Source organism: Polyodon spathula, chromosome 4, assembly GCF_017654505.1.
Source record: "Polyodon spathula isolate WHYD16114869_AA chromosome 4, ASM1765450v1, whole genome shotgun sequence".
Lineage (NCBI taxonomy): Eukaryota > Metazoa > Chordata > Actinopteri > Acipenseriformes > Polyodontidae > Polyodon > Polyodon spathula.
This window is the reverse complement of record NC_054537.1, coordinates 9,023,340-9,048,735: the sequence shown is the minus strand read 5'-3', so window position 1 is coordinate 9,048,735 and position 25,396 is coordinate 9,023,340. Positions and strand designations below refer to the sequence as shown.

Sequence of the window (25,396 nt, the reverse complement as noted above, 5' to 3'; positions counted from 1 at the left end):
TAAATCTGAATTCTGGAGCTAGTTTTCCTGCTATACAATCACTGTATTTTTTTGTGTATTAGAACTAGGATAATGATAAAAATGAATACACTATTTGAGGACTGTGATTAGCTTGTAGCCAAGATGCAATTCATTAGACTTCACAATGTTAAACTTTAGTGCTAATGACCTTTGCATGATTGTCCTTTAACATTTTCCTGATAGGGGAGTCAACTGCATTATTCGCTGTGATCATTTTTAAGTCACTAATTTAAGATTGGGATCTTAAAATAAATTGCTGATACTTAAAAGTATTTAAAATAATTTACTAAAATAAAAAAAGTTACAAAAACCACAGAAAGAAAACATGTGGCGATGTTCCCATTAAGCAGTACAGACGTCAATGGAAATGACCACCATCTTGGATAATGCACATCCCTGCATCGCAGCCCTCAGTACAGAACAACAGCCACAGAGGTGAGCGAGCCCAGGGCCCATCTCCACAGTTACTGAAAGCTCCTCGCTGACACTAATCCTCCCTGTCATTCTCCCACTGTGCACGGACCACGCGGTCATCCGCCTGCCGCACTGCAGGCTTAGCAGGGCCCTTCCTGACTTCTTATACTGCCTCCCCTAATCAATGGCTTGAGTGTGCTCCTTTCACCATGTCCAAATGGCAGCTTCGCTCCTAATCAAAGCGTGCTGGCCCTGTTAAAGGCACAGCCACTCGCAATGCAAGCTACTGTTATTCAGAGACTTCTGTCCTGCAGGTATTTAGAATGGTGCAGATAAAGGGTCCGAATTTCACAACTGGAAATATCTGGCTGAATCCTTCTTTACACAAATACTGGTATTGACATTTTATGATAAATTCAGAAAATTGAAGTTCTAATCTTAGCTGTAGATGTTTTCTGTAAAATGTTATTAGCATAATAAAATGTGTTGTGATCCTTCAAGCCTCAAACACCTACTGGCAGCAGTAAGAGGGTATAAACAGCATGCCCTTGCTCTGCTATAGCAATCTGTTAAAGATAGAAGATATTCTTATTTTTAAATGTAACTAGACTTTTGAACTGGTAACAAATGCATTCTCACAACAACATAGAAGGAAAAAATGTCTAACAATCCATACAGCATGAACACTAGATAAAATGTTCAATATGTTCATTGTAAAATTCAGTATGAACAAATGAAGCATTCTGTTAGAAAATAACATGCATTCACTAAGCGCTATCTGGGGATTCATGATTGAATAAATGCAGCACACAACTGATGCTTTGACAAATCTGGAATAAAGAATTTGGTGGGATAAAAGGATACCTTTTAATTTTGCAGAAATGTAATTTTGACAGCAATAATGATCTTGCAGGTTGTATTTTGTAATTAAAAAAAAAAAAAAAAAAAAACCCTCCAAAGCTCTGAATATTGAAATCGGTCTTCGCATTAACAGAACCCAGCTTCACATTAATCCTCTCCATTAAATTAATAAATGCTGCCTTTTCAAATTAAAATACAAAACCAGCCATAAATGGAACCGATTTAACAATTAATTAGATTACAACAGCATGTATGATGAAACATGCAGCAGCGTTTCCAAATCCAGCATGCGAGAGGCAGTGTGGGTTTCAGATCATCCATTTGTTAACCATCCTAATGGCAGTCACAGTGCAAGGTGGAACTTCTCATCAGTGGTTAATTGTGGTTTTAGATTCAGCGAAGAGAAGGCGGCAGAGCCCCAGCAGAAGCCTGGAGGGTGGTCATGGTGTGAACGCATTCTCCTCGCTTTAATCTGGAGCCAACTGTAGCTTAGAGTGCCAGATGAATGCACAAGCAGACTGTTCTGTCACTGGAAACCATGTGTCCAATATTATTGAAATAAGAGGCCAAAAATCAATTTTCAGCATTGTGATATAATAGCAGAAACCACATGGAGAGGGGGCAGCTGATATTTTATAAATATAAAAGGCAAGCATTCAAGTTCCCAGCCATTTACTATGTGGAGTAAAAGCTCTTGTGCTTTACCACCATTCACATACCCAATTAAGACCAACTATGTAGAATCGGTCCAGTGAAATAGTGGAACCCATTGATATTTTAATATGATGCCAAGGTTGCAGCTCAGCTTATGACACTTCAGCAATGCTGTTTTTCATTTAGTTTCATAGGGATTATAGTACTGTACTGATCAGCAATTGTTTCATGTTGTTGGTCTGGCATGCCTTGATAATGGTACACTGTTTATTTATTCTTGCACCTTTTACAGTGTAGAAACCTTGCATGTTTATTGAAATGTATTTACATTTTTGGCAACAAAATGAATTGTGGCACAGGGTGGGGTATTCTTTACCCTCTGAAGCACTTCTCCACTATTAGCTTTTAAACCACAACATGCAATCAGCTCACTTTGCCCCTGAATTATCTGAAAATACCATTACAGGTCATGTTTGAATGTAGAGTTGCAATAGGTGCTCTTAGTGGTGGTGTGGAGTGCACTAGGGACAGTAATCATATTTGATTGTGTGACTGGAGGCAGAATTCTGAGAAATTATATAAAAGTACATTTTAATTTGTTAGTGCAGAAATGCCCAATATACAGATCTGAAGACTGAAAACCTAGTTTGTGTTTCTTTAAAACACACTAGGTCTTCAGAACTGAAAAGCACCACTAAACAAGGCTCAAAAGTCTGCAATTTCAGTATAATTTAAACATTTCTGTTGACGTAACCCTTTGATCTTGTGATTGATTAGTTCTACTGAAAGTGGCTGTGTGGCTTTGAAGAGAAGGGGAGTGCTGGCAGATATATTGTTGATTAACGAATCCACAGAAAACTGTGGATTCATTAATGAAACCACAGTTAGAACAATACAACAGAAAAGCAAATGCCATTTTATTACGCAACAATCACTTCAATTAGTTAATGACAGCACTACACATTTCAAAGGTATCACTCAGAAAGGGGCTTGCATTTCCGTTTAGCATTCCATATTGTTTGCTAAAAGTAATACAATTATACATTCACTACTTCTGCACATTTTCTGGACAGGTTCAGGAACAGCAACCTCATCATCACTTGGTACATCATCAAATTATACAGACATTCCATTCAAACTCAGCTTTTGCATTTCTTTCCTTTAACCATTGTTCAAACAAACTTACAGTCCATTTAGGCTTACTTATCAAATCGATCGCTGGCAATGATACTTAGTTCTGTTTTAGGTCCAGCAAAAATTATTCATCTCTTATCGTTGTTTATCCCTTACTTGTATCTTAGTATTATGCTGTATTCAGATATTAAATGAAAACATCCCAGGATTAGCTATTAGACTGTTTATTTATGTTGTTTTCATTTCAAGACCCTGACCAACACTTTGCAATTTTTTTGCACCTGACTTTTAAAATGTACCTTTACACCAATCCTCTACTGTAACCCTAAAACCCAGACATCATCATTATCATTAAATGTCATTTAGCACTAAACTCATATTCGCATCACAAAGCAGAAGTTGTATTGAAGGTTATCTATATCTGAGCTCAACCCTAATCTTTGTAAGAGAACATTTCTTTCTAAATCTCATTACAACACATTAAGCAGCTTCTGGGATTGGCAGCCAATTATTTTTGATGGTGCAATTCTCTTCGGACCAGCCTACTAGACGGAGCTGCATTGTGTTTGAGGGTTTCTTTGTGCTGGGAGATGCAATATCAATTTTTATATTGAGGTTTATTTGTTTCTAAATGAAGAACCTAGATTACGGTTTCTAAGGCTTCATTATAATAACTGTGAAAGTAGTTACTGTTCATTTTGGCTTCACTGCTGCAAGACATTTGAACTTTCTGCATTGCTAAACGCTTGCCCAAGAACATATTCTAGTTCTACAGAAGTCTCAAATCCTTTTTATTTTTATGTTCATATCAATGTAAAACTTTGTTTGTTTATCTCAGCGTTATACAAGATCATAATGCAGTGTAAAAAAAAAAAAAAAGGTCCTGATCTTCCATCAGTAAAAAGAGAGTTGTGAATTGTAAATAATGCTTGGTACAAAAATAGCAATTAATTTTGTTAGAGGGCACTTAGGAATTCAGGGACAAGATCACCAGCAGGACTAGCAGTTAATTATGTAAAACAGGGTTAAGATCTGTTCCTGTCAAATGGCAATGGGAATTTGCTCACATTTTAACTGAAGCCAGACAAGGGCAGCCATAATGCCACATGGTAAATATGCATGTAATCAGATGCACTTTGATTGGCTCTCAGGGCCAAACTGTAAAGAGTCATGAATTACTCAAAGTACCCAATAAGATGTGCTGCCTTTTCATGTTGCAAAAGAACAGAGCAATTCTCCATAGGCCACCTAGAATTCTCTGAACAGAGTAAAGGGGGTGCTGTATACAGACAAGCCTCAGGTGTACCAAACAAACCCTATATAATAATTAATTAGAATATCAATATTAAAAAAGGATTTTAAAGACTACAGTTTCTTTACAGCAGTTGTTTGTGACGAAAGCACTATGAAGTACTCATAACTAAATGCCCCAAAAACATTGTCCATCTTTAAAAAAAAAAACACAACTAAAATAAGAAATTATAAACAACATTTTTAACAAATTGTTTTATAGATCAGACACACACAAAAGTCTATTGCTTTAGATATTCTTAATTCTGCATTTAAGTTGTCTTGTCTCAGTTGTAAATTTATACCTGGACAATGAATTAAATGGAGTAAGTGCCCATAGGCTACAGCTACATTGTTTCAGGATAAAGCTGGTCTGAGCCAGTGACCTCTCCACTTTCTAGTGCAATCCAGGGATGGGAGGGAGTGTGTGTGCGTGGGTGCGTGGGTGTGTGTGTGTTGGGGAGGGGGAGGAGAGTGGATAGTCTGCTTCCTTAGGGAGTTCTCCATTTAAATATACCAAAAGATGGCAGGACCACAAGACAATGCACAACACATGGGTTTTTATCAGGATCACTGGAATCCTTAAGAGATGCTTAACAGGTTTATTTTAATACAGTTTGTAAATAAGCACTACAACAGAGGAACTTATTACCTTTAGGTATTTTCAGACGAATATACTGAAAGACAGAATTTCACTTGTAGACATTTTTCACAAAAAATATAAAAAAATATAATATAAATATAATACATTTAAAATGGTTTAAAAATTATGACATTTGTTTGCTTATTTTCATTTCAGCACACCACATCTGGTTATTTTTATTTTTTAAACTTAGCTGCATATGTTAGAAAGAAAATGAGCCATGTGGCCATTCTCCTTGCACAATTATTATTATTATTATTTTATTAAACAGTACACCATCAGCAGATACTACAAAAGCATATACTTGTTAATAGCTCCCTATCCACAGGACTTACCATAGACAATTGCTAATGTTAAAAAAACAGACACGATACAAAGTTGTAATGCAGTACAATATTTCAACAATAAAACCAAGTGCCTTACAAATAATACAATTACAAAAGAAAAATGTTTTCTAAATCACATAAAACACCTGCCAAGTCAGACCATCACTTCACGCAACGTAAATGATATTAAACTGTACTGCAACCTTTACTTGTACAGCTGGCTCACGATATTCTGGAGGAGTCATTTTTCAAAAAAATTGAAAAAAGGAAAAAAAAAAAAAAAAGAAATCCCAAAATATGACATGTGAAAAACACAAAAAAAAACAGGCAGGTGTGGCTTTTTGTAAACATTATTTGTTTGCCCGAGAGGCATCCATCACCCCCTCCTCTGTGGGAGTTTTGGGGTTAATTGCCTGACATAACTTGGTGGATATAAATAAAATAAAAAAGGCTTGCTTGATACAAGATTTACAAAAAAACTAAACAAACAAAAAAAAGATAAAAACATGAATCTTTCATGACCAAACAAAACATTACACAAATTGAACTTCACTGCAGACTGGCCGGTTATACAGTACAGTACGCTGACAATACAAGTGGTAATGGCTGTGGATTTTTATATATAAAAAAGGAACTTACAGAAAATCCTAAGGAGCACTATTAAAATAACAAGCAGCATATTAACTGGTGCTTGGAGAAAAGCGCCTCTCATATTTCAAAGCAGCACAGATGCGAGAAAGCCCAAGGTGGAGTTGAGCAGGTGGTGTGGTAAAAGCCTATAGTAACTCTACAAAATGGGCCCACAGGTGCACACCCAGAGTCCCCAAGCAACTAAAAAAGCCATACAATCACAACAACAAAGACTTGTGCCCCTCAGCGAAAGATGCAAGCAGAATGTAAAAACAAAAATGCACCGGCAGCAAAGTCAATAAATGAAACCAGGCCCACAAAACAGAGCTCCCTGGTTATGGGTCACCAGCATAATTACAACCAAGCATTGCGCACATCTAAATCAGAGGGCAGCATTCCTGAAATGCACATTAAACTGCTTACAGTTCTGTAAACTTGTTTCAGAAATGTCTGGTTTTACAGACGCTGATCAGTACCAATTTAAAAAAAAAAAAAAAAAAAAAAAAAAAAAAAAATCGAATTGAAACTTCTTATTAAAAAACAGAAAAATGCACACCCAAAGTTGTATAAAAAATATATCAGTTTATACGCCTGTTGGTGGGTTTGTAGTTCTCATTCGATGGCTGTCTCTTTTACTCTGGATCAACACTGTGGGGCGATCTTCACACCACACACTGAAACTTAATGAGAAGGTCTGACTGGACATAATACATCAGCCCAGGGAGTCTCTCCAAGTGAAGAGATGGGCACCACCAACCAATAATCCTTGGGATGGCGTTACAAGGAGCAATAAAACACTCACTCATTAGCACATATGCACACATTGTTAACTACTGCTAACAGACAAGAAATAGTGGCCACGAACAAATTTATATATTAAAACAAAAAAAACAAAAAAAAGTTGTTTTACAGATGTTGACAACATACTGAAACGAAGAGATTTCCAGGGCTGTCTGTATTTTCTGTCTTAGGTAAAGTATGTAATCTCCCACCCTCCAATGACATGAGATCCATTTGACAATATAATCAGCTTCCGTTTCGGCATCTAACTCGTTGTAGAATCCCTTTTCATGTTTTTGCATATCAATAAAGAAATGCCAAGGATTGTTCAATTTTAAATAATCATTTAAAAATAATTACACCTACATGATTTACAATAGGATCAATCTTCAAAAGAAACTTCAGAATAGACCGTCTTTTCCATTTAAATGAAAGACAGCAAAACATTTAAAAAACATAACAGTAAAAAATACAAAGCATAAGAATGACTCTTGCATAGTGTTAATGTACTTCAATTTGTAATGCCATATAATTTGAAATCAAAACGTCTGACACTGTTTCTCAGACACAAAACTCATTTGGTAGATGCAATAACTCAGAATGCCAAAAGGCGTTTTTAATGACTGGCAGCCTCACTGTTAGTGAGGTTGCCAAAGAATTGAGTGCAATCGTATGTGACTTCACAGTTATAATTATAAGCTTAATACATGTGCTTATTAGATTAATGGTTTGTTCTGTTGAAGTTATGACATTTGAACATCTTAATTCACATTATTACAAAGAAGCAGAGTCCTACTTAAAAAAAAAAAAATGTCTGTGTTAGAATGAACTGAAGAGCAGCTTATGAAAAGCCTCAGTCTTTTTGAAGAATAAAAACACACAGTATTTGAGAACTTGCAACAGAGATCCACACAGACGATTGAAAACCACTGGGGGCAGTAGAAATTCAAATCAAATGGCATTAGAAAACACTGACTCCTTGTGTGTTACTAGTGTTGCAACTTGGGTCTCAACCAATTAGAGAGAGGCACAGAACTGGTTAAAGGCTCATCCTTTATTTAATCCACTTCGCCACCTTACTCTAACAGAATTCTTTCAATGCACCCGCACACACCATTGGCCCCAAAAAAATGGGGAGGTAGAAAAAAAGGCAGAGGGTTTGGGGTCCCCTTAAGACCCCAGCAGCAGTAGAATCTTAATACATTCTGACTGACAACACTTCATAATATTATTATTATTATTATTATTTTTATTATTATTAATAATAATAATAACAACAACAACGCAGATTCCTTAATCCAAGGTGACTTACAGATATTACAGGGCAGTACTGTACAGGGTTACAATGCAAGATAAATATTTAAATACAGCGTAGTTTACAGTAAGTGCAAATAATGCTACTAAAATACAGTATGAACTAGTAGAACAAGTTAAGATTACAACAAATTATATCTATAATGACATATTAGTAGTGCAATAGTGCAAGGACAGTGCATCAGCTGAGGATCCAGTAGCGCGGTGCTGAGGTCAGGCAAGTCCAGTGCAGAGTAGGAGGGGTAGATCATGAGATCTGCAAGTACAGTCTAATCAGGCTTTACCCCAATGCGGCTGTTAAAAAACATTTTCTTCACTAGACAAGGATATGGTATTATAAAATGAAACTTTGAAAATATATCTGACTTTACATTTGTCACAATGCAATGGGCATAAGGGTGTGCAGTGTCTTCTGGGAATAGTAGTTAATCTGGGACACGCTGAAAGGTGTTTCCAATCAGCAGAAATACAGAGGAAACTCCCATAATTCAGGCATGTCAACATTGGCCTCGATTAACTTTAGTTTAATGGGGACTAAACAGTCATAGGACTTCCCACGCTATCGAGCAGTGACACTGTCCATGTTGTTTTTTTTTTTTTTTTTTTTTTTTTACATTTTCCCACCTTCTTTTGGTCAAAATCTCATTTCGCCACTGAATTGCGCATATTCAGTAATGCAGTGCTTCAGCAGGGGGTGGGGTGGTTTGAGTTACTCCTCCAATTAAAACCAGGGATCAGACTATGTCACCTGCCATTGGTAGTACTGTACTGTGTGTGGGATTATTTCAGATAGGAGTTTGTAACGGAGACTTGCCTCCTTCGAGGAGCCAGAAGTGCTGTTAATATAGGAATGTTGAATCTAGCGTTTTGGTTAATTTAATTTTTTCTTGCATTTTACACAACATTTCTTTTTTATTGAACATTATTATATTATAATGCTGCACAATAATTAATTACATTTTGATTTAATTTTTATTTATTTTATGATACAATAATAATAATAATAATAATAATAAATTCCCCAAGTGTCTTTTAAATATGTATAGTCATCATTCGATATTTCTCCAACTTATGGTGTTGGAGGCCAACGCTGGTATATTCTTATATATATATAGTTGTAGGGGTTCTACAACTTCTTTGGTAACTTTCAACGAAGCACGAAGGGGGCAAAGCTTTCTAGCAGTAGTTCTATGCCTGAAGGATGCTATATTATAGTGCAGTTATTATTTCGCATTTCAGATCCAAGGATGTCGCTGTATAAACCTCACCCTTTCATCCTGAATTAAATGCTTTGGCACTATGTTTCAACATCTATACCATATACTATTCAGAGATCTCCCTCCAGCTATGATACATTACAAAACTGCATACTTTGGCCTTTGCATTTCTTGGTATCGGAAACGATATGCGTTCAGCGACCTTCAAAGAGGGTCACATATTAAAATGTGCAGTAAAATCATTTATCCTCCTACCGTATACATCCACTAACATCTGTAAATGCAATTTAGCAGTGTGCCCATTAACCTGTTGCCACACTACTGTACACAGTAAAGGTTGAAGACTATTGATCATTAGAAATAAAATCAGCCCAGCTGTCATTTGCATCACCTAGCCCTGCAATATGCTGTAATAGGCTGTTCCACTTTTCAAAAGCAGCTGGTGTGGACCAGAGAAAAGCGTTCAAAGTTAAATCTATTCTTTACCACTTAAGGACTCACTCAATTAACTTTTCAGCATGTTTTGAGAAAACAGATTTGTGCAATTAACGGCTTGAATGTTGAGCAGCTTGTAAATAGATAACACCTGTTCCACATTCAGCAATTGAACATTTGAAAATGTACAAAAAAAAAAAGCTACTTCAAATATTTTTTTTTTTTCTTTACATAAACCTAAAAACCTATTGCAGATTTGCCAAACATGTTTTATAAAAAGTGTATTACTGTATTTCAGAATTTCTTGATTTCAATTCTAGTCAAAAATCAACTGACTTACTAAAAGTAAATTAGGAACACAGGTAATACAGATCTCTCTCCATGAATAAATAACGAAGTGAGATCATTGTATCTCCATGAGAAGGATTCCCTGTACAAACAGGCTTCTTCTGTGGCAGCAGCACTAACTAACAAGCTGCACAGAATGATCATGTCTAGACTAGATTAATGGCCATTATTCAGCAACTATCATGTAAGTGTGCACACATGCAATACCTTTATTAAATGTGGACTCGTATAAACAGAAGCAGAAAATGCACAAAGTTAATAGTATATTTATAAAATAAATGAAAACAAACACAATAGTAATGGTTTGTTATAGATCTTGTATGGGGACCATCATGGCGTGTCTTATTTTACAGTTTAAAAATTAGGTTTTCATACCCTTATCTTTATTTCGTATTAAGCCACCTGGTGCTTTGTTTATTCCCCCCCCCCCCCCCCCCCCCCCAGTAATTTTGTGACATTCTGAAATGTTTGTCAGTTTTATGCTTTCTTTAAATTTCACTTTCTTTCACGCTGTCAAATTACATTTAACGGTTACCGCCACTCAATTTTCATGCAATTATTGTTTTTTTTTTTTCTTGTTTTTTAAAATTACAATAAAACACACACACACTTACCCCCAGACTATTTACACTATAAAGCCTGATACTGGTACATCAGGGCTTGATTACTGACTTAGTTTAAAAGCACCACAGGGGACAAGACAAAAAAAAAAAAAAAAAAAAAAAGAGTCTTGTGATGGATGATGAATACCTACTGTTACAATGTTGTTGGGGAAATCTTTGTTTTTAAAGTGCTTTCTAGAAAGGAGGGGATAAACTCTTTTCATGCCAGAATTTGGAAACATATTAGGGTCTACGGTGACTTTTTGGAAGACGAAACACACTCATAGCTATTCCTAAAGATCAAACTATATTATTGGGAACAAAGCACCTAAAGAATAGGAGCGAGGCTTTAGAATGCAGCACTGCATATGCAACCTTTAAAACTGCTCCTTCACACCATAATAACGAAACAAGACAAGTGATTACTTCCTGATAGAAAGATTGTTGCTGCACCAGCCATGCTAATACACAACTGTCTACAACAAACATTATTTCAGATGATGGCTTGGAGGAAATAACATGTTCACTCACTTACTGTGGGAGCATAGCACTCCTCTTTAAACAACAATAGCTTTTAAGATATTTATAAAAGGGCAGCCCTTTTGGCATGCATAGGCCCCACATGCAAAGGGGCCCTGTTCCAATGTGGAGGGTTAGAAATAAAGCTCTAGCAGGATTGGGTCAGGGCACTGGTATCAAACCCTTCCATTTACTCGCTTGCTTTTTTATCAACTACAATTAAAACCGGACATATAACTCCCTAAAACAATAAGCAAGATCCAGGGGCCTCTTCTCCAACAGGTGCTGTGGAATCATTAACATCCGCAAGTAGACAGGAAATCAGATTTAATGTCTTATAAAAAGAATGCAACCATTCTATGCAGAGCTGTAAATTAACTCTTGTGGGAAGCAACAAAGAAACCGGTTAAATTAAATAAATGTAATATATTAAAAAGGGAATAAACAGTTGCTGTATTTAAACTCAGCAACCGAAAGAGGCATAAAATGTGTGTAGCTCACATATCTTCTAAAGACCAACTATATTTCTATATTTATCCACTTTAGTCCCACTTATCTACAGATTTACACTTATTACGACCAAAATATTTATTTCAAAAACTACAGCCTGTTCATGAACCTTGTCCAACTTATTTTCAACAGATGATTACAAGGGATTAAAATCCCTATATCTCTCAACGCAATAATTGTACTTTCATAACTGAGGAAACCAAAACACAAGTTACATATTATGGTAGCTATGGCATTTGGTTATCCACATTAAACTTTAAAAAGATCCAGTACCATCTGTATACCCTTACACCACTGCCATGTATGGGTTACACGTGAACACTGCGCATAGCAAACTTTCCCCTTGACCTAGGTCACAGATTTTCTGCAATAAACAAGACACTAGCATCCCTACTGTCTCTTAGCTATTCTCCTTCTTTCCGTGAAAACGCACAAGAAAACGTTGCCTATCCAATTTTAATGCTGCGGAACAGGAAGGAGAGAGAGTATATTGCAATAAAACGTACCTTTTTCTTCTGTGATCGTCTTTTGTCTTCTAGCCAATCATTAATTTGTTCCTCAATATCTTCAATGGTAGAGCCCTGATCGTAGGATGGCGCAAAGGCATTGTCCTCTGAATAAGCAGTGTAGACTGGAAACTCAGATTTCACCTTCTTCACTTTAGGCCTCTTTTCTTCTGCAAAGTTTAAAAACAAGGATTTAGACGATAATACGCGAGTCCAGCAGAATGTACATATTTGTGCTGCTGCCAAGCTACTACATTCACACTTTCTGATAAAGCAATAGCCTTAAAAGTATTTTAAACTGTTTCATACTGCATAGGAAACATGTTTATCTTTAAGAACTGACCAATGACGCTTTTCATTTTTTTCAGTGCAAAATATGGACAAAAGCGTCTTTAAAAGGCTTTCTTATTAAATTTGCTGGAGCGATAATGTTTAAGAAATATGGACCTATTTCCTGTGTCAAGACAACGAGCAGCACCAGGCATACCCACAAAAAGTTCAAACCCAACATAATTGGTTGCCATGCCTGCACAAAAGATGCCCCCAGTAGGGTAATATACTTTCAATAGATGATCTATTCACATCTATTGTCCTGGCTGCAACACATTGCTTTAATGAGACCCCATGTTGCATTCTCTCCAATCTGCAAATTACATGGAATTCCCTGCCAGAGTCCCTGTATACTCCCCTGAGGATTCTGCCCAATCCCACTGGTAAAGCTGATAGACGTGAGGGCAGATTAGCAATTAGGTCATGAAAAACAGCAGCATGAAGCAGTCCTCAAGCTGATCTGCATAACATGTATTTACCAAGTTAAATAGGCAGTAATATTATTACTAAAAGTGTGTTCAAGTGATAGTCTTTTAAATTCCAGGTAATAGGAAGCAATATCAAAATATGCCCCCAACATTATTTTGCATCATTAAGCATGAGGCAACAGAGATGGTTTAGTTATCTTACATGTTTTCCATCAAAAGGAAGCTATTTTAAGATGCACTGGCTTAGTTAGGGATTTACAAGAGTGAACATCTCAATCCTCTTTACCTTTGTACCTTAACTTCTTATCTACTAGCAAAGTAACCATAGTAGAACATGAACAGACTCAAATGCGCATAGAAAAAATGGGTTTTAAACAAAAAATACTTAGATTTATTTACTTATTTTAATATTTCTGAAAACCAAAAATGTATCGCATTTTAAATGATATTAACTTTGTACCTATGTTCTATAGCTAAAATAGTATTTTCAAAGTGAATTAACTGTCTGAGAATTTCAGCTCCTTCCACATGATACTCCATATTACAAAATATGCCTAAAAAAAAAATCTGTTTCCTAAAATATTCCCTTCAATATCTAGTCAATCAGCTGTGCTACTGTGAAAAAGCAGGTTACAATGTGTGACAGTGACACTAGTCACTCGGAGAGCCAAGTTTAATCAAATTCGGTCAAGCCTTCATTTGTCTAACAATTAGCCAAAGCAGGTCAGCTCAATCACTAGTACAACTGACTGAGCATTTCACTGGTATGAATGTTAGAGATATGAAACCCTCACAGGAAATAAATACAAACAGAAAAAAATTAAACATGACACCATACATTATTTTAGCTAAATACCCAAAACAAACACAATGTGTTTAACAGTAAAATAAAATGTTTGTTTCCTTGCATTTACCTTTCCATTGCTCTCTTGTATTTTTTTGTCTTGGATCCACAATTGCCACAGTATAGCAATTACAAATCTATTGACCTTTTCTCCATATAAAGCAAAAGACCAAAAAAAAAAGAGCATTGAAATGTTTTCCATATTAAGATATATTATGTTTGCACGCACTTGCAGTTAACATTTATCTAAAATGTTTTTTGTTTTGTTTTTTTTTTTGTTTTTTTTTTATTTAGATGGATGTTTGTTTCTATGAAAGTTTGTATCTTGTGAATGTAATTTTAAATTAATTGAAAGATGTGTGTTCAACTTCACAGTTCACCCAACCTACCAGCTGGCTAGGAATTGATCTTTAAACAAACATCTATGAATGAGGCAAGAACCTTTCCAGATAAGATTTCATTAGGATATCAAGATAAATACTGGTAAAATATTCATCTTTTATGTATTATCTAAATGGAGAAGCCTAGACTATCAGTCACATGAGAACCTGGGAGCACTCCCCCTCCTGCAGCTGAAATAAATCTTATATTACACCTTTCTCTACTTCATACATATAAGAGGACCTTACTGCCACATGCTTGGGTTTTCTGATGAGGAAGTCATTATTTGTCTCAGCATCCCCTTTCTCCTGCATGTTTATATTTGAATTTCCTTATTTAAATGCATATAGTCCTTATCAACATGCTTAACTTTTACACATTTATTTGGTCTTTGTCCAACTGATTCTCTCTCACATAGACTGGCTCAATAAAATGTGTGTGTATTATTTTCTATATATATATATATAGTGACAGCATACCATTACCCCCGTCTATACCATTAGCCAGTGTCACCTTTCTGGTTTCCCTGTAAAGTATACAGATTGCTCAGATATAGTTCTTCCTTCATAGTTCTAGCTAATAACCATTAACTGCTGGACATACTTTGTGTGGCTTCTTGTTCAGCCTGGGCCTGGGCTGCTTCTTTCTCTTTTATCTTCAGTTCTTTGTAGTCTTCATAATACTGTTTGACATCCTGCAAGAAGTCAGATATTCAAAAAGGTAATTATCTATATAATCATTTGTCTTTTCACGTGTCCTTTTCTCATTGCATTTTGCAACAGTTTTTTCCAAAAAAACACACACACACCAACATAATCTAAAATACAACACACCCAATGAGAAAATGGTTGTTTTAAAAGTGTTTCTTATTTTAGTTGAATAACACATTTTCACAGAAAAAAAGTAAATCCATGAAAAAGAGTTTAAATACAATGCACAAGAAATGGGAACGGATTTATTTAATTATTTATTTATTTCTAACCATTGTAGTTTTACAGCTTCTGGGTTTTCGTCATTAAAACAAAAAACAATCAGGCCAATAAAACAGGTAAACATACGTTAAAACAACTCACCTACCCATGTTCCACAATATAAACTAGTAAAAATCGGTATACATACACAACTTAAACAGTTATGTAATATTAACAGTGCCAACATCAATAAAAGAAAACGTTACAGTTGCAGCTTGTGACATTAGTAAAATGCATCTACTTGTCTGAAACCATGCCAGACCAAATGAAGGAATCGTGGAAAAATAAATGCATCCGTTGAAATGAACTTTATACATCCAACTTAAACATGAAAACTCCCCTTTCACCAACACAGTTTTAAAATCAAAGTCTGCTTTGATTGTAGTAAATGCAGATGTATTTTTCCAAGCTGGCAGCAGACACTGAGGATCATTCTGGACATTGCAGAAAATGCAAGGTGTGTGTGTGTGTGTGTATGAGAACAATAAACTACATATGAACTGACACAGGAAGCCTTCTTGCACGCATTCTCTCTGCAGGGGACGTTGGGAAACCGAGTTCAAAATGCCCAGCCAAAAAAATTAATCAAACTGCTTCATTAAATAGTAAAAAAATAAAATAAAATGTACATAATTAACTCTTTAGTTGACTAATTGGTCCGATTAATCTGTTAATCAGAGCAGCCCTAATATGTATTATATACAGTGGCTCTCAAAAGTATTCACCTCCCCTGGTCTCCATTCAACTAATTGTGACTTCTAAAGACAATTGGTTGCACCAGAGCTTATTTAGGTGTGTCATAGCAAAGGGGGTGAATACTTATGTAATCAATAATTTTCTGTTTTGTATTTGTAATTAATTTAGAACAATTTGTAGATTTTATTTTTCACTTTGACATTATGGACTTTGTGTTGATAAGTTGCAAAAACTCCTAATTAAATCCATTTTGATTCCATGTTGTAACACAATAAAATGTGGAAAAGTCCAGGGGGGGGGGGTGAATACTTTTGAGAGCCAATTTTTATGTATATGTTATATATATATATAATATATATATATATATATATATATATATATATATATATATATATATATATATGTGTGTGTATATATATATATATATATATATATATCGAGCGCTCGAAGTGGTTGGATCATAGGAGCAAAAATAGATTTAACTATTGCTCTAACATCCTTAAATCACTAGGCAATAGTCTCCACGTGATTGGCATTACTGTCAGTACCACCCCTTTTCAAAAGAACATCTTTCATCTCCACTCCTTACAACAAGAGAAAATGGCTGAACACTGATTCTGTTACTTAACAGAAAATTAAATTACAAATCATACTACAAAAGAAAGATGCTCCAAACACTAGAATGGTGATTAAAACTGTCACTGTTTTCTGGCTTTCTGAAATTCAACTCTATGCAAAGAAAAGTGACGGCCGGGACATAAACTGAAGTATGCAGCAGTTAGCAAGTCGCACGGAGAGCGTACGCCAAAAACACTTTGAGAACTATGCAGTATGAACTTCAACATTGTCCGTTATGCATTTACTTATGGTGTATCGGCTTTATTTAAACAAAATATACAAGTAAATATGTATTTATGAATGCTGTACCAGCTATATTTAAACAAAATATATAAAGTCGTATTTACTATGCAACCTTGCCTCACTTATTTTCTTGACTGATTCATATATTAAATATGTACTGCAGACTCAGCCATTAAATTAAATGCTATTGTTACCTCCAGGGTGCGGCTTCGGGCACTACAGCCCCATCTGTAACAATAGTCTTCCCTCGGGTCAATAAATGTCCACCATAGCCCTCCACTCAGGTCCATATTTACTACATCTATCTAGAAACTTTTAAAACTTTTATTTTTATGAGACGACAGAATCAAACATGTACTTGTATTTTCTAATATTTCATTTAGACACGCAGTTCTGCAAGTTAGCTCTTTACGGGTAAAGTGCTTCAAGGGTTTTAAGCCTCAGTGTGTTGCCTGCATTTAAATCAAATCTATTCTTGGTATACAGACTATTTATCCTTTGAGAAATGAACCCTAACATGCCATTGCACGCTTGTAGTTAAACATGCTACAAACTGTATTACTAACCATTAAGAATACTATTTCAACAAAATAAAAAAATACATATTTGGATCACACACACAGTACCGGTAATTATACATTAAAATATAACAACTGTATTCCGTCCCCCCTGCTGCTCATAGTTTAACAGGAGATATGCATGTACAGCATGGACTTCACCAGCACCCCTTTGGTCATTGTCTTGCATCACTGTGCTCCCTCTGGCTTGTTCTACACCAGTACAACAATTCTGCACTTTATTTTTTTATTGTTGCATAGCAATCGTTTTGAAATGCCATTCTAACAGGCTTGATCACATTTGTTCTTGACATGAAACCAAAAATGCTGTTATAAAAGCCCACATTTACTTCATTGTGAAAATACCCCTTTATTTAAAACAAGCTAACCCCATGACAGCACAGGTGGGTGAAAACAACATCCGATTGCATTTCTACCGTTCTCTCCCAACCGTTTAGAAATCCCAATTCACTTTGGAAAGGACGGACAGGCAATAACACAGGACAGCATTTCCCGTGATGTGTGATTGAGGTTAAGAAAGCAATGTTCACGGATGCTCCCTGGTTGTTACAGCTGCTGCCGTGGGAGACGGAAATCGTTTCAGCCTTCCAGTCATGAACAACTTATACAAAAGCAGGGTTACTATCATCATCCTCCTCCTCCTCCTATGGACCAATCAAAATGTCAACCGCTGTAGCTTTTTTTTGTTTGTTTGTTTTGTTTTAGATTGTAACCTCTCTATCTGAATACGACATTTTCTGTGAAGTTGTGGATATTTAGTCTTACCTGTATTAGCTGGGGTAGAGATTTCACAGAAAAATAAAGCCATATTCCGAGTTTGAATGGCAGAATGTCATGCCACTGGGGTTTGTCAGAAGACCTTAGTTTAAAAAAAAAAAAAAAGTTATTTATTTCCAATAGCTATTAAACTAATGTACAGACAATAGTTTGATAGAACAAAAACATGCTAAAAGTATAAACAATTAATTGAAACTTATATAGAACAAACAAAACCATATTTAACCAATTCAACTTTTTTTTTAACCCATTAATTTTTTTGAGCAACAAATAGTAAAATGCAAAAAAAAAAAAACAAGTGCAATCACTATGTGTTTGAGCGTTCCTCTGATCAGTTGACTCTGGCCTACTTTAGAGCTAGTGGGAAGGGAAATAACAGAGCGACCTATTGCTTTTCATCGGGTCTGCAAAATGAATACCTGAGCTCTGTGATTTCCAGCTAAACCGATTGACCATCAAGGAGGTGTTCACATGTGCCAACAGCCCGATATGAAGACTGTAGCATAAACAAACCAATACATAAAAATGAATGTCATTCACAGTTCACTGAAGCATTACTCACTGATGTCATCAGAAGGGAAGACAGGCAGAACAGTCTCTGATCTCCCTCCTGCATTGATCCCTTGCTGTGTGAACTATTTTAAGCCCTTTATTTTAAATAATCAATAGGAAAAATGACAGTAGCTGAATGTCACTCTGCCTTATCAAGTCTAAAGATGGAGCATTGGGGAAAGTATGCATTTATTTACTCACAAAAGCAATTCTCAGTTGCACTCGTTCTGATCAAAGAATGCATTGAATCTCAGTTACCGATGTTTAAAACAAAAACAAAAGGTTGTGCAGAAACTGATTGTAAGTAGATTTCAATACACTATAAAAATATACCATTTAATTTAATTGCTCATACTTCAAACACATTGTCATCTTGAGACTTCTTGTGATCTTGTTGAAACATTTGTCTAAAATTACCAACTTTTTAGTACTATAGTTGTGAAAATCCTTTTACAATTATAGCCTGTATGTTTTAACTTAAACTGAATCACTTTGTCTCGACAAGTTTCACACTCTTAACCCAGTTGTTTATTACAGACTACACAAAATCCCCTTCATGTTCACAAGGATTAGTAGTTTAAACATTACTCTTAAACACCACACTATTTCTCTAGTAATTGTTTAAGTAGTTCTCCCGTATCAGTACTGCCAAATATTTAAAATAATTTAATATCAGAGTGTACAGTGGAAGGACACAAGCCACTAATAACTACACATCCTGTGGTCCAATGTGTGCACAATATTGCATTACCTGTGAGCATACCCTTTGCTGTACTTACATGACCAGAGTTCGACAGTAAGCTGATTTTCTTATGTTTTTGGTAGCTAAAAAAAAAAAAAAAAAAAAAAAAAACCCACAATAAAAAGTGAAATACAGAACCTGTTACCTCTCATTCTTTTCTTTGACATCCTCCGCTCCCTTGTTCCCAGTCTTTCTCCTTTTTTCTCTCTTCTTACGACTCAGAAGCTCGTCCTTAAAATCAGAATCATTGTTGCAGGTGATTATTAACATGTATCCCTACAATGTGGTAACAGTGACACGAACAAACACTGGGAGACGAGCACCCTCTATGCAAATGCATCCACCGGCCCTGCATGATTAAGTTAAATCATGTGCCTTAAACAACAATAACTGTTGCCATGGTGCCCAATTCCACTTAAACACAGAAGACTCAAGTCCAGCTCTGTCAGATATGTGCATCTCCATAGCAATCAGGGTTTATTGTAACACGCAGTCATTCAACTGGCCTGCTTGCTCATTACTCAGCTCTAATAAATGCACTCCCAAAATAGAGAATAAACAGGGGGCCAATGAATTCTGTAAAAAAAAGATTCTGCAAACAGATTCTGAATTATTGACAGGATAAATGAGTTTACATTTTACAAAAAGCAAAAAAAAAAAAAAAAAAAAAGCTCTTTTTATATTGGCAAAATAAACCCATGACCAATGAATAATGCAATGCTTTACTTTGTCTGCCTGTTCAAAATGGTTCTCGTTTAAATAATAGGGAAACATTCATCAACACTGGTAAGCACAATTAAACAGCATTTTGTTTCTTCCGTAAAATGTGCCAAGGCCTATTTAAGCATGAAAAGTAAAATAAAGAACAGCTGAAAGAACAGAAAAGACAACCATTAGGCTTAATCACTCATGCAGTGCACGTAAGGGCACAATAATATGAAGTGATGAAAAAAAGGAAGCACAACAGTTTAAACCTAGTTGTTTCAGCTGAAGCATTTTATTGAGGAAGAACTTCACAGGAACAACGTTTAACAGTATACTTTGTTCAATACATTCCAAATAGAAAAACCATGTACAGTAACTGGAGATAGTGTATTTATGATCATATTTCCTATCCCCACACAACCACAAACTTAGTTATGATTTTTTGTGTGCAAAATGAATGCTCACAAACAGATAACCAGTTGATAACTGTGCAGAATTGTCCAATGGTTTTGTAGTGTTGACTATTGTTAAATTGGGGGATGAGATTGAGATTCAAATCACAGCATCAAAGCGTAAGGTATGCACTTGTCCTACAATACAGCTGCTTTGTAAATAATATTATTTTAGATAGCTGTCAATTTCAGGAGGCTGGTTTTTACTTTGGTGCTAAATCCGCATCTGTGAAAACCAATTGTCTTCAATAAAAAAAAAATTACACACGTATTGTAATGACTGTAAAATTACAACTACACAGGGTTACACCATTACAACACGGTTCATGCATTAGCGCTGACTATTTTTGTTTAAATTATAACGTTTGAGATCAAACGGAAAATCTGAGGCTCACCAGTTGCTTCTCCAGATATATTGACCAGATGACAGCGTAATGGCCGACAGTGAGTATAATAAAGAGAAGCAGCCCCAGCTCAGCATTGCTCATCTTTCTCACTCGCCGGTAGTAGAATACAGGCTGCCGCCAATCAGGGAGGCCATTGACCAGAATATCATTGTACCTGAAGAAAGAAATTAAAGAAAGAAAGAAAGAAAGAAAGAAAGAATTAGGGCTTGGATTTCACTGAAAATGTATTTAAAACAAATAAAACACCAGTGTTCTTTTACAATCAAGATTATCACAGAACCATGAAAAACAGTATTTTAAAAAAACATATTTCTGCTGAATAAATATGCACTGGTCTATTTATTCTTTTTTTTCTTTTTTAATTCTATCACCCAACATATATACACATTATATAAACTGCTGTGATTATACTGTAAATGTTGAAATAAAACATTGCCTGCAACTGTAACATACCAAGTAGCCATCCAACAAAATGTTCACCTACTGGACTTGCTTTTCAAAGCAGTCTGTATTTGTAACAATTCATGCATGCTTTTTAAAACACACAATTAGGTCAGTAAATGGGGTGGCAATTTTGCTGTTGCAATTAAAAAAAAAAAAAGTAATAAAAACATTAATTGAAATTACATACCTCCTCAAATATATTGCACACTTGCATTCAGACACAATTTTTTATATATAATATTTATTTACAGAAAGTTATTGTCCATAAAAACTAATTGTGGTATTCTTGGAAACATGCAGGCTAAATTGCAACAATGCAAGCTGGGCCCCTATATTGTCATGCAGGGCAGCAAGACATTTTCTTTCTTAAGTAAATTGAATAATAGTGCAGCTGCCAGAACTGCCAGCCTTGACAAGGGAATCCATCTAATTGTGACCATCGATGCGGATTACATTAATACAATATTGTAATTTAATTTTAATTAAATATTTAACAGCATAAATGTAATTACAGGCTTAATTTCATCCACAAGACTCCAACATTTCAGTTATCCCATCTTGGAATACTTTCATACTTTTGGTCCCAAATATTGGAAAACCAGTGCTTGTGCAACACAGTAACATGCATTTTTACTTTTATTGAATTTTAAAAGCAAATCTATTTGTGTAATGCAATATTTTATTTTAAAACAAACGAGACGCCTATTATATAATACATACTGAAGCATCTTTAGATCATTCCTACTTAAATTTACAGCAGTACAAGTACGTCTCACTCAAATACAGAAAAGTGATCTGTTGATTATTTTAAAAGTGAATGGTAAACAGGATAAATTATAAAAAAAAACAATAATAATAATAAATAAGAGTTTAACACATTCATTCTATCTTGGGATCTGGTAGGGATTCATATTTCTTCAGATACACCAAATTGAATTTAATGTACCTGTCGTCTATTTTTCTAGAAATATTATCTGTAATTTAGGATTATTAAGACTTTATATATATAAAAAAAAAAAAAAAAAAAAAAAAAAAAGAGATTTGGAATGATTATATTGCAAGTTAAAAAAATAATAATATACTCACTTAATGTATTGGCATCTTGTGTGTTTATCAAATTTAGTATCATAATTAAAAAGGAAAATGTAAACTTGTTCTTAAAATTAGGATTCACTCATTGAGCCTTTGTCTCACATTGATTGTACAAATTTGAACACCAATTTCGAAGGACCAGGCAGAGGAATCAATGTTCTATTGATTTTACTATCAATGAACATTATCATGGCTCACAGGAGGCAGATTCCATTTTGACCCATATAAATGTGCAATGATTGCCTATAGCTCAGTTGCTTCTTTCATGGTACTTAAAGTGTGCGTGTGCGTGTGTGTGTGTGTGTGTGTGTGTGTGTATATATATATATATATATTCTCACAGTACCAGTCAAAAGTTTGAGTACACCTGCTTGAAACCAGGTTTTTCATGATTATCTATGCTTTTAACTGTATAAACTTGTCTATAAACACTTAATATTTCGTAATATGATGTGTACTTATATAAGCTGATAATCATAAGTGAATTGCATTCAACAATTTAATTTTTAAATGAAAATGTAAATCTTGTCAATTTTAATGAAATGGTCACCCAAAGCAAGGGGATTTCAGTCTGAAGCCCAAGTCAATTCAAAGTCTGAAATGTGTATAACACAGTGTTGGAACACTGGCCTAAGTATAAAAGTGTCTTTGTTAAATGTTCTCCGAGTTAACTAGCATGTTACCCAATTATCCTTTTTTTTTTTTTTTTTTTTTTTTTTTTTTAGCAATTATTGTTAACAGGTGAAGGTCCATGATTACTATAAATATAGGTAGCACAGGCACAAGTTTTTCATTCCTGAATGTAAGGGAGCAGAAAATGCCAAAATATGCTCAGTTAAGCAAAGAACTTTAAGAAATGAAGGTCAATCTTTAAGACAAATCGCAAGAACTTTGCAAGTGTCTGTAACTGCTGTGGCCAAGACCATCAAAAGATTTGAAGAAACTGGCACTCGTGAGGACCGAACAAGGTCAGGCAGGCCAAGGGTGACCTCAGAATCAGTCAAAATTTGAAATATTTGGGCGAGAGGGCGAGCGCATGAGTTCTGCATGTGTGGTTCCCACTGTCAAGCATGGCGGAGGTGGTGTCATGGTCTGGGGTTGCTTTGCTGGTGACAGAGTTGGTGATTTTTACCAAGTCCATGGCAAGCTCAACCAGCTTGGCTATCATAGCATACTTCAGAGGCATGCCATTCCAGCAGGATTACGGCTCGTTGGGCAGTCCTTCATTCTTCAGCAAGATAATGACTCGAAACACACCTCAAAGTTGTGCAAGAACTATCTGGCGAAGAAGCTCAATCTAATGACCTGGCCTGCCCAGTCTCCAGACCTCAATCCCACAGAACTTGTATGGAACGAATTGGACAGAAGAGTCAAAGCAAAGCTACCCACAGTGCCCTACATCTCTGGGAATTGCTGCAGAAGAGCTGGGAAGACATGTTGGGTGATTTCCTGCTGAAACTTGTTAACCGAATGCCTTGTGTTTATGAGGTTGTTATTAAGGCAAAGGGTGGCTATTTTGAGGAATCCAAGAGACAATTTTCAATTTTCTTGAACATTGCTTTGATACTCCTTATGTTTTGTATACTGTAGCATGTGTTTTCATTTTCAAGTATTTACAGAAATGTATACGATGTAAAACATTGTCAATTATGAAAAAAATCTAGTTTCCAGTAAGTGTACTCAAACTTTTGACTGGTACTAATATATATATATATATATATATATATATATATATATATATATATATATATATATATATATAATCTCATGTATACCACTTTGCACCATATACAGAAAAGTTTGCACCATGCACAGGATAGCAGCCAACACACAGCTGAATCGAAGAGCTTGCTTTACATTGTCTAGCTCGTCATATAGCCGTGCTCCCTCTTCAAACATTTATTCATATGGTCTACACTTTTTGAAATTACTTGCTTGCAAAAACAATTCTTTGTACAGGCATGCAAAAGGTAGACACCTAAGGCAGGGGGCCTGAGCAGAGGTATACGGTTTCCAGTGATTCATGGAAATTAGAAACACAGGGTGGAAGTACCAAAAGGCAGTTTTGCAATATTATTTCATTCGTTCATTTTTCATACCTCTATTCAGAGGTTGGTGCTTGCAGCCCATTTTGTTATTTTTATCTGCATCAGTTCAGAGAGCATTTTCTCTGTTTGATAAGCAATAAAAATTCTAATCAGAAACAGGAAAAAAAAGTGACTGAACCTCTGTGGCTGCTTTTTATTCAATGAACCCCTTTCATAATTTACTTAAATATCCTTCCTGAAGTTTACTAGCTGGTGACACTGGGAGCGATGTATCATGCAATTGAGTAAAATTGCACTTTCTTAATTCATAAGCACTAGTAGCTTGATCATTGGTTCAGTTTTTTCCTGTGCTGAATATATATTTGGCTCCTTCATTGTTTTTTTTTTTTAATACTGTACTTTTGGATATGTAAACATTTAAAACACAATTCCATGGAATTGTCTTGCTTCCTGTGAAGTCTGTCAACTTCTGTCCAACGGCTTAGCTGTAATCTGACCGTATGACCTACAACACAGGAAGTGACTAAACAAGAAATTTATCCTTAAATACAAGCAAATATTTGAAAGCGGTTTTCATCACAATGAAAAAGGGATCCATGCTAAAGAGTCCTTCAGCTAACACCAAGTAGAACGAAGGTGGATGCATTACTCATTTAAACTAGTTGAATGCCAGCTTATAATTGGTTTTGTTACCCCTCAATATAAATCGAGAGATTGTATTTACTATTAGACAGGGTACTGAACACAAAGGTAATCACCTGTCATAGTCTACTCACTATGCTGAGCAATAGAACATTAAGATGTCAATATTAATCCATACTTTGTTACATATTACCTGTAGCACTGAATAATAGTGATTGGAGCACTGGTCTACTTATTTCTTT

At 35.4% G+C, this 25,396-nt stretch overlaps 1 protein-coding gene across 2 annotated transcripts in view; it reads right to left on the bottom strand.

Annotated features, from left to right (window-relative positions):
* dnajc1 (DnaJ (Hsp40) homolog, subfamily C, member 1) overlaps nt 1-25,396 on the bottom strand; it is a 51,123-nt gene that overhangs the window by 5,826 nt on the left and 19,901 nt on the right. For both annotated transcript variants that reach the window (XM_041247096.1, XM_041247095.1), the window contains exons 4-8: nt 20,917-21,082; nt 19,510-19,595; nt 18,059-18,152; nt 14,791-14,881; nt 12,205-12,374 (exon numbers count right to left, since the gene is read on the bottom strand). In XM_041247096.1, the coding sequence (XP_041103030.1) occupies nt 12,205-12,374; nt 14,791-14,881; nt 18,059-18,152; nt 19,510-19,595; nt 20,917-21,082 (607 nt within the window). The remainder of the gene's footprint in view (nt 1-12,204; nt 12,375-14,790; nt 14,882-18,058; nt 18,153-19,509; nt 19,596-20,916; nt 21,083-25,396) is intronic.